Source organism: Taudactylus pleione, unplaced genomic scaffold (genome assembly GCF_031769625.1).
Source record: "Taudactylus pleione unplaced genomic scaffold, aTauple2 ptg000762l, whole genome shotgun sequence".
Classification (NCBI taxonomy): Eukaryota; Metazoa; Chordata; class Amphibia; order Anura; family Myobatrachidae; genus Taudactylus; species Taudactylus pleione.
In genome coordinates this window covers 3,573,796-3,583,392 of record NW_028285164.1, presented here as the reverse complement: position 1 = coordinate 3,583,392, position 9,597 = coordinate 3,573,796, and the positions used below count along the sequence as shown (strand labels likewise).

Genomic DNA, 9,597 nt, shown 5'->3' with positions numbered 1-9,597 from the left:
GGTTGACAACAAAGTCCATAGCAATATCTGCTGCACCACTGTCGATGAATGCAGGGACGGAGACCTGCGTTTTGGATAGGTGAATAACTGCGTGGATCAGGACAGAATTTTCCGGGGAGATGGATGCAAGGCCTAGATGAACCTCCCCAAGTTCACATAGACCTTGCCTTTTCCCGACTTCAGAGGGCAAAGCTAGGCCACATGACCTTTACCTCCACAGTAGAGACATAAGCCCAACGAACGGGTCTCCTACGTTTCTCCTCAGGAGGAAGGCAAAATGCTCCCAGCTGCATGGGTTCATCGAAGTCGGATGGCGTTGTCCATAATGGAGACCAATGGGTTTGAGGAAGTAACTTCTTCTCCAATCTGCGTTCCTGGAGCCGTCGATCAACACGAATGTCCACGCTCATGTGGTCTTCCAGAGAACTTGGGGCATGATACTGGACCAGGATATCCTTAATTTCATCTGATAAGCCCCAATGGAATTCACTACACCAGGCTGGATCATTCCATCCTGAATCAACAGCCCATTTTGGAGCTCCGTGCAGTAATTTTCTGGAGCTCTACTCTCCTGTTTTAGGGATATGAGACTTGCCTCCGCCAAAGCTGCTTTATCTGGGTCATCGTAAAGTAACCCTAAAGCAGTGAAGAATGCATCCACTGTCAGCAGAGTCGGACTAGACGAAGGAAGCCCGAAGGCCCAAGTTTGTGGATATCCCTGAAGCAGAGAAATAACAATGCCTACTCGCTGGGTCTTGGAACCCGAAGATTTGGGCCGGAGCTTGAAATAGAGCTTACAGCTCTCTTTAAAGTTCAAGAAATCCTTTCCGGATTCTGGAGAACCGATCCGGAAGATTTTGTTTGGGTTCCACTATAATGGAAGCAGAGGCACCATGAGTTTCCTCCACTCGGAGAGACAGCTCCTGCACTTTTTGTGTCAACATCTTGATCTGGCCAGCCAGGATCTGAGCTGGATTCTGAACGGGGTCTATGATGAGAAGTCACAACCCCTGAGGATATATAATTTGTGACCAGTGATAATATTATGGCTCAGCACTAGCAACAGGGAATTGTCCTGCACAGCCTTGAGGGCTGGAATATCTTGGCTGTATGTGGCCGTGTAGTTGCCTTGAGGGCTAGAGGTGTTAGGACAGAATGTGGCTTATGAGCCAAATGATTGTGATGTGGCCTTTGGGCCGGTAGCAGCTTCTTGGCTGGATGGGCTTGTGGGCCAGTAAGTTGTGATGCGGCCTTTGGGCTGGTTACAGCCTCTGGGCTAAATGTGGCCTGTGGGCCAGTAAGTTTTGATGCGGCCTTGGGCCAGTAGCAGCCTCTGGGCTGGTTGAGGCCTGTGGGCCAATAAGTATTGATGCGGCCTTTGGGCCGGTAGCAGCCTCTGGGCTGAGTTGCTGCCTTGGCAGGATGCGGCCGCTGGGCCGAGATACAGTCACTAAGGGGTGTAGCAGCCTTTGGGCTGAGTGCAGCATTGAGGGCTGAAAGACTTGGCTGGAAGATGCTGAGGTGCGCACAGTGTCGCCGAGATGATACCAGCGATTGTACACAGGGTTGCGTACACAGGACGCTGAGGTGCGCTTTATGCTGCCAGAAAGACACAAGCGACAGTACAGAGGATTGTGTACTCTGATGTGCGGCCTGTGCCGCCGGGTTGACATGAGCCACAGGACGCTGGGTTGTGCACTTTAGACTCTGAGTGCGTTCTATGCCGCCTGGATGACACAAACGGCAAAGGCAGGAATGTAGATCATGCCGCCTAGATGACACAAACGGCAGGTGGTGCAAGTGCGGACCATGCCGCCAAGATGACACAATTGCCAGGAACAATGGAGCTGGCTTGATACTGGAAACTCGACTGCGAGCAGGAGACCAAACAACAACCGGAAACACATGAAACGCTATCATCGGCATAGAGTGAAGGGCTGGCTGGAATTTAACAGAACCAGGGAACAACCAGAGCAAGCCTCCCTAATGACAGACTAGTGTGCACCTGGACTGTGCACAGACAGGAGAATCAATTAGTGTGCACCTGACACTGCACCCAGACAGGCAGTAATTAGTGCAGTGCCTCAGAAGCAACTAAAGCTGCCCAAACATCAGCGACTGATTGTCACGATCGATGGGAAATGCTGGCGTTTATATTCATATACCGGTATATGTTTTTTACACCTCAGTGTCATATATATATTTTTAAGCTATTAAATTTCATTTAAATGTTTTTATTTTTTGAATATAAATTTTTTTACATATATAAATGAATTAGTGTTCTTCATCATGGAGCCATAGCTGATTATAAAGACTCAAAGAAACAGTTAAAAATGTCAACCAATCAGCAGCTTATATATGAAGTATTTAAGAAGGCTATGACTGCTGTAAGACCATACCTCTGAAGAAACCGGCGTGTTTGTGGGTGGAGAAATGCATCAGTTGGTCGGCTGAAAGTGACACGCAGGTGGAACGCAGAAACGGGACGCCTGTTAACCAACATCCGATGGCTAGCAGCACGTGGTAGCGGTGAAGCACTACCCGCATGCCCTCGTCCAGGACCTGTGGAGGGGCCATGTCACGGGAGCGGAGGTCCCTTTGCGCTGAGACTTGGTGCCACCATTGGCCGGTTGATCAGCCGGAGAGTTGAGCCAGCAGTACACAGTCCGCCCAATTGAGCAGTGTGGAGTCCGGCTCTTGAGTGCTAAGAAGCCACAACACCGGCATATCATATGTGAAAGCCAAGGTACCGACTTTTATGGAAACATCCTCCCTTATACAGTATTAGGTAGAGGAAGCTACAAATTTGTATGCATGTACCTTGCATTTATTAACTGCTGGCTTATAACACATTGTCTTACTAACAAATTGCTGAACTGTGCTATTGAAAATAAGCTGCTTTATTAACAACTTCACTGCTGCCACTAAAATCTACGGATGAACTGTCTGAATTAAGGACCTCATTCAGAGGCGGTCGTTAGTTGCAAGCGGTCGCACTGAATCAGGGCAGCCCCTTGCATCCTGAACGACTGCCTCCTTGTCGATCGCTAAGCTGTGGGTTAACACCCACAGCTCTAGCGACCAACATGGGTGATGGTCACGATGGTCAAGACCATCGCGACCATCGGGGCTTACAACCAGACCCTAAGGTTGGGTCTGGGCACTCGTAAGCCCCAGGGAGCTTCCTGCTCTGAACGAGCAGGAAGCTGCCCATTGACATCAGCAATGATGTCAGTGGGGCCACCCCCAAACGGCAAGCGTTCCGGCGGGAATGCCTCAGTTTGGGCAGGCACGCCCCCTGCCCGCCTCCCGAACGGGGTGAGCTGTCACTCACCATCGACAGTTCACCGTCTGCTGTGAGACCCCTAGCGACGGAGCGTCCGTCGCTAGCTGGGTCTCGCCCATGCGCACGACGGAGCTGGCTCCGTCGTGCGCATGCCCAGTGGGGCAACATCGAGTCGGTTGCGAGCGCTCAGCGCTTGCGACCGACTCTGAATGACCCCCAAAGTGTGCTTTGTCACCATAATCATTGCACATGACATTATTAGGAATTAATTCCAATTGAATGAGTATATGTATTGTTTGTTGTTGCCAATTACTTTTATCCAAAGAAACGATTTTCCACTTGTATTTTATATGTTTATATGATATTGATTGAAGTAAAAATACTTTAAATCAGCAGCTGGTTATAGGCACCTTTACTAAAAAAATGTTATTAGTATACATACATCTGTGGAGGATCCAGATCCACATTGTACGGGCAGCCCAGACCAGCCTACACTATATTATATACATACTATCGCGTTATTTAGAAGCGATCACTTGTTTGTTTAGGTTACTAAAAGGGGAATAAGTTACTGCTCTGCTGAATACAATGTTACCATAAATTATAGGCACATCCTTTACCCCAATCCTAAGCATAGCTACAACACTATACAGCGTAATCTGAGAGGCCGCGTTGTATGGCACATTAGTTTTATAATCATTTTGCACTGTAGACTTCAAGCATTTCATCCTAAACACAGTTTTTTTTATTTTATTTTATTTATGCTTATCAACATTGTTTTACATTTATTGCACATACATTTTGATTATTAATATACTGGATTATAGTATGTTTTTATATATTGCATGATCACATTTTCATCAATGAAAATAGCGTTAACATGAAAAGCATAATTGATTTCATATATTTATGTATAAAAAAAATTATAAAATGTGATTGTATACTTAATGCATACTTGCCAACAATCAGCTCCCTCCTTCCGGAGGACATTTATAGCACATTGGGGGTGGATCCGGGGGTGGGGCTGCACGATCGCATCATCGTGGCCCCACCCGCTCTTCACAATGCCATTATTTTGGGGGGGAGCTGGGGAGGGTTGGTGGCTGCCGGGAGCCTTGCTTGCCTTTCAGGGGGGCCAGTAGTAGCACCCGATATTCGGGAGGCCCCCACCAAATCAGGAGGGTAGGCAAGCCTGACTAAATGGATAACATATGAAAAAAAACATTCCTCTCAGTCTCTCATACAGCACCAGTTGATATTATCACATTTGCAGAGGAATACATACGAATTACCGGCGGTCCCCTGGCCAGCGTTTGGAATCCCGACACCAGGAGGCCGGCAGAGGAGGAAATCCCGATCGTCTAAGGTAAGTATGCACTAACCTAATTCTAACCCCCTAACCCTCCTTTAGGGTGCCTAACTCTAACCTTCCCCCCCAGTGCCTAACCCTAATCCCCCCTCTAAGTGCCTAAACCTAACCCCCCCCCTTCCCTGCCGCCTAAACCTAAGTCCCCCTGGGGGGTGCCTAACCCTAACCCTCCCTACCTCTAGCCTAACCATAACCTCCGGGGGGGGTGCCTAACCCTAAGTACCCCCCGGGAGCCCTAAACCTAACCTACCCCCCCGCGGCTGTCCGCAGCGGCGCCCGGCATCACTTCGATCGGGATGCCGGGCACCGGTCTCCCGGCGTCTGTAAAATGACAGGCGTATACATCTAGACGCCGGTCATTTCGCCCTTGCCGGGAAATGACAGTCGGAAAGCCGGCTGTCAGTATAATGTCAACCGGCTTCCCGATTGCATCCCTTTGCAGATATTGCTATTTGCAATTTCTGACTAAAATGATTTAGAGGCCTATTCATCAGACAATATTTTCCACATGGTTTAAGGAACATAGGGCCTGATTCAGACCCGCTCGCGAGCAGTGAGCGCTCGCAAGCGGGTCGATGTTGCCCAAGTGCACATGCGCACGACGGAGGAGGCTCCGTGGTGCGCATGCGCGAGACCCGAATAAAGACGGCCAAGCAGTCGTTATGGGTCTCACACCAAAGGGGGCGTGCTGTCGATGGTGATTGACAGTACGCCCCCTTTTGTGGGCGTGCCGGGGGCGTGGCTGCCCAGATGGAGGCGTTCTCCCATGGGAACGCCTACCGTCAGGGGCCGGCCCCACTGACATCACTAGTGATGTCAGTGGGAGTGATTTTGGCTCTGATAGAGCCAAAAGCACTCCAGGGCTTGCGGCAGCGAGACCCTACCGCAAGGGTCTCGTCGCAAGCCCGATGGTCACGATGGACTTGACCATCGCGACCATCTTCCTGGCCGCTCGCTATAGCTGTGGGTGGTCACCCACAGCTATGCGGCCAGGAGGCCGCGCCAAAAAGTAAGAGGGACGGCCCTGATTCAGAGCGAGCGCTCTGTCAGAGCGTCCGGCTCTGAATCAGGGCCATAGACATTAATCATTGCTACAAAGCAGGAGATATCACTCATATTTCCTGCAAACAGCAGAGTCCCAATTCAGAGCGCTGTCCTCATACATATGGGAACATAATTTTATCAATCACTTTTTGGAGCTTAACTGAGAGTACTAACACCATCCGCTAGGCCACACTCCTGCAAGGAGATCCGTAATGTGAATAGTGATCCAATATAAACTACTGCCACCATTAAGTTGTGGTGAAAGCATAGGAATCACGCAAAGGCGGCTTTTCGGAGCAGCTGTCCCGGCACTGAAGCAATACAGAATTGCTCCTGTAGTTTGGTTTGTGCCGTTGCAAATCACGGTGAGCTAGATTCCTGCAGTAACTATTAATAATGAATATGTCCCTTTGTCCTCTCTATAGATGATAAAGCAGACAGCACCCCCTAGAGGTTGTGGCTGGATGTGGCTCACAAGGAACAATTTTATTTGCAGGTGTCCAAATTTAATGGCATTTAAATGTGACATTTAAGATAAGTTGCAAAAGCCTGCAGACATTTCTGACCATTCACTGCTTATTGTCCAAACCCACCGCCCAATAGAACTCTAGAGCCTTAATACAATATTTCTAATTTTTTTCAGAGGAATGATCATCAGCTTGCTCCAGCTTTTTGATAAGAGGCCCATTGGTGCCCTTTAGAATCTTGTAAAACTTGCTCTTGTCACCGTCACCCCAAGACCTAATAAAATCATAAAGTGCCCTCATCTTCTCCTCGGGGGTCGGCTTGCTGCGCACAGTATTACAGGCCTCATTTGTTAGAAGATTCTCTCTTTTGAGTCTATCCAGAAGTGGCTCTACCAGGGGCACACCATGGATCAGATCTACCCGATGTTTATCTACAAAGTGTGCCTCAGTCAGAGAATTACCTGTAATCATACAGACACACACACATTATATATATATATTGGAGTACAGCGAAAAAAATACATAAGCCACTCTAACAAAAAAAAAGACACTTTCTAAACACGTCATATTACAGATATGGATAAAACTTATCTTCGATGAGACAAGGGCTCTGCATGCACAAACAGATCCAGAGAGGAAGAGTTTGGGACTTTGAAAACTGGTTTAGATCAAATGAAAGATCAGAGGTCTGGAAAATAAGAATTCTGCCAATGTGAAATTTTCTAAATCAGACTAGCAAGAGATGGAATTCTGAGGGTTATTAATTTGCTGCTCAGGTGTGGGGCTCAGGGTAACAGAGGCTGTGCAAAGGTAACACAGCTGAAGGCCCCTGGTCATCACTGGAGCACAGGAGCTTCTCACACGCCAAAAGCATCTATAAAACGCATAGAGATGTCCCCGGCCATCACTGGAGCACAGGAGCTTCTCACACGCCAAAAGCATCTATAAAATGCATAGAGATGCCCCCGGCCATTAATGGAGCACAGGAGTTTCTCACAAGCCAAAAGCATCTATAAAATGCATAGAGATGTCCCCGGCCATCACTGGAGCACAGGAGCTTCTCACACGCCAAAAGCATCTATAAAACGCATAGAGATGTCCCCGGTCATCACTGGAGCACAGGAGCTTCTCACACGCCAAAAGCATCTATAAAACGCATAGAGATGTCCCCGGCCATCAATGGAGCACAGGAGCTTCTCTCAAGCCAAAAGCATCTATAAAATGCGTAGAGATACCCCCAGGCCATCACTGGAGCACAGGAGCTTCTCACACGCCAAAAGCATCTATAAAACGCATAGAGATGCCCCCGGCCATCACTGGAGCACAGGAGCTTCTCACACGCCAAAAGCATCTATAAAACGCATAGAGATGTCCCCGGCCATCACTGGAGCACAGGAGCTTCTCACAAGCCAAAAGCATCTATAAAACACATAGAGATGTCCCCGGCCATCACGGGAGCACAGGAGCTTCTCACAAGCTAAAAGCATCTATAAAACGCATAGAGATGTCCCCGGCCATCACTGGAGCACAGGAGCTTCTCACATGCCAAAAGCATCTATAAAACGCACAGAGATGTCCCCGGCCGTCACTGGAGCACAGGAGCTTCTCACACGCCAAAAGCATCTATAAACGCATAGAGATGCCCCCGGCCATCACTGGAGCACAGGAGCTTCTCACAAGCCAAAAGCATCTATAAAATGCGTAGAGATACCCCCCGGCCATCACTGGAGCACAGGAGCTTCTCACACGCCAAAAGCATCTATAAAACGCGTAGAGATACCCCCCGACCATCACTGGAGCACAGGAGCTTCTCACACGCCAAAAGCATCTATAAAACGCATAGAGATGCCCCCGGCCATCACTGGAGCACAGGAGCTTCTCACACGCCAAAAGCATCTATAAAACGCATAGAGATGTCCCCGGCCATCACTGGAGCACAGGAGCTTCTCACACGCCAAAAGCATCTATAAAACGCATAGAGATGTCCCCGCCCATCACTGGAGCACAGGAGCTTCTCACACGCCAAAAGCATCTATAAAACGCATAGAGATGCCCCCGGCCATCACTGGAGCACAGGAGCTTCTCACATGCCAAAAGCATCTATAAAATGCATAGAGATGTCCCCAGCCAGCACTGGAGCACAGGAGCTTCTCACACGCCAAAAGCATCTATAAAATGCATAGAGTTGTCCCCGGCCATCACTGGAGCACAGGAGCTTCTCACAAGCTAAAAGCATCTATAAAACGCATAGAGATACCCCCCGGCCATCACTGGAGCACAGGAGCTTCTCACGAGCCAAAAGCATCTATAACACGCATAGAGATGCCCCCGGCCATCACTGGAGCACAGGAGCTTCTCACACGCCAAAAGCATCTATAAAATGCGTAGAGATACCCCCCGGCCATCACTGGAGCACAGGAGCTTCTCACAAGCCAAACGCATCTATAAAACGCGTAGAGATACCCCCCGGCCATCACTGGAGCTTCTCACAAGACAAGAGCATCTATAAAATACATAGAACAACAGCCCTTAAGGGAATGTCACAAGGTGAAATAAATGGGAGGCCAGCATTTGAGGTGATACACAGCAGCTCATGTGTAACAGGACACAGATACAGTGTAAGGAGAACGTTATACCACAACATGTAACATACCTTTCATGTGGGTAAAATGCTGTGTCAATTCTCGTAAATCCCCTAGAAAGCAAAATATTTAGCATTAGTGAATATTACAGGGTGATCCCTATAGAATATGTACATTAATGATAATGTAAAGTCCACTATAGCAACATTTTAAAATTTTTCAATAAAACAATTTTCAGCCACTGAGCTATATACAGTATTTACATTGTACGGTTCAATGCGCATCAGCTTAATTTTTCTCTCTGTGCCCACTTCCACCCAGTGATAAAGCTAAAGGCCCAGAGACCCCGACCTGAGCCCCCTGACACCCCTCTCCCCATTACTATCACTGACCACAGATGCCATCAGAGCTACCAGACGCTTCTCACCCACTGAATTACTTTGGTATTGGAGACTCTCACAGGAATGATGGAGAGTGAGGTCACAGACTCTGGTTCCAATGTACAGAGCTCCTATGTCTGCTAAATAGACGTTCCCAGGCTCTAGAGATGTCACCCTACAGTATTTATCTATAGTGACCAACAATAGAAAGAAAAATATGTTTCTGCATCCTGCACGCAGCCCTTCACCTACAGTACTTTGCTTTCACACGGGCGTTATACCATTGATTGAAGAGGCATATTTCAGTTGCAAAATTGTTATACTCATATTAGGGATGAGCGAATTCGGATTTAAGGAATCTGAAGGCAAAATGTCATCATCCCGCTGTCGGATCTCGCGGGTTTTGGATTCTATAAAAGGTCCCCGCGTCGGCTCCATTTTTCACTCCAGCTGTGGACAGTGAATGGGG

At 48.2% G+C, this 9,597-nt stretch overlaps 1 protein-coding gene across 2 annotated transcripts in view; it reads right to left on the bottom strand.

Moving 5' to 3' along the window:
- Positions 1 to 4,832: 4,832 nt before the first annotated feature.
- The window catches only part of LOC148476924 (NACHT, LRR and PYD domains-containing protein 1b allele 2-like), a 55,149-nt gene continuing 50,384 nt past the window's right edge, over positions 4,833 to 9,597 (bottom strand). For both annotated transcript variants that reach the window (XM_088457514.1, XM_088457515.1), the window contains 2 exons: positions 8,820 to 8,861; positions 4,833 to 6,627 (listed from right to left, as the gene is read on the bottom strand). In XM_088457514.1, coding sequence (XP_088313640.1) covers positions 6,329 to 6,627; positions 8,820 to 8,861 — 341 coding nt within the window. In that variant the 3' untranslated portion in view covers positions 4,833 to 6,328. The remainder of the gene's footprint in view (positions 6,628 to 8,819; positions 8,862 to 9,597) is intronic.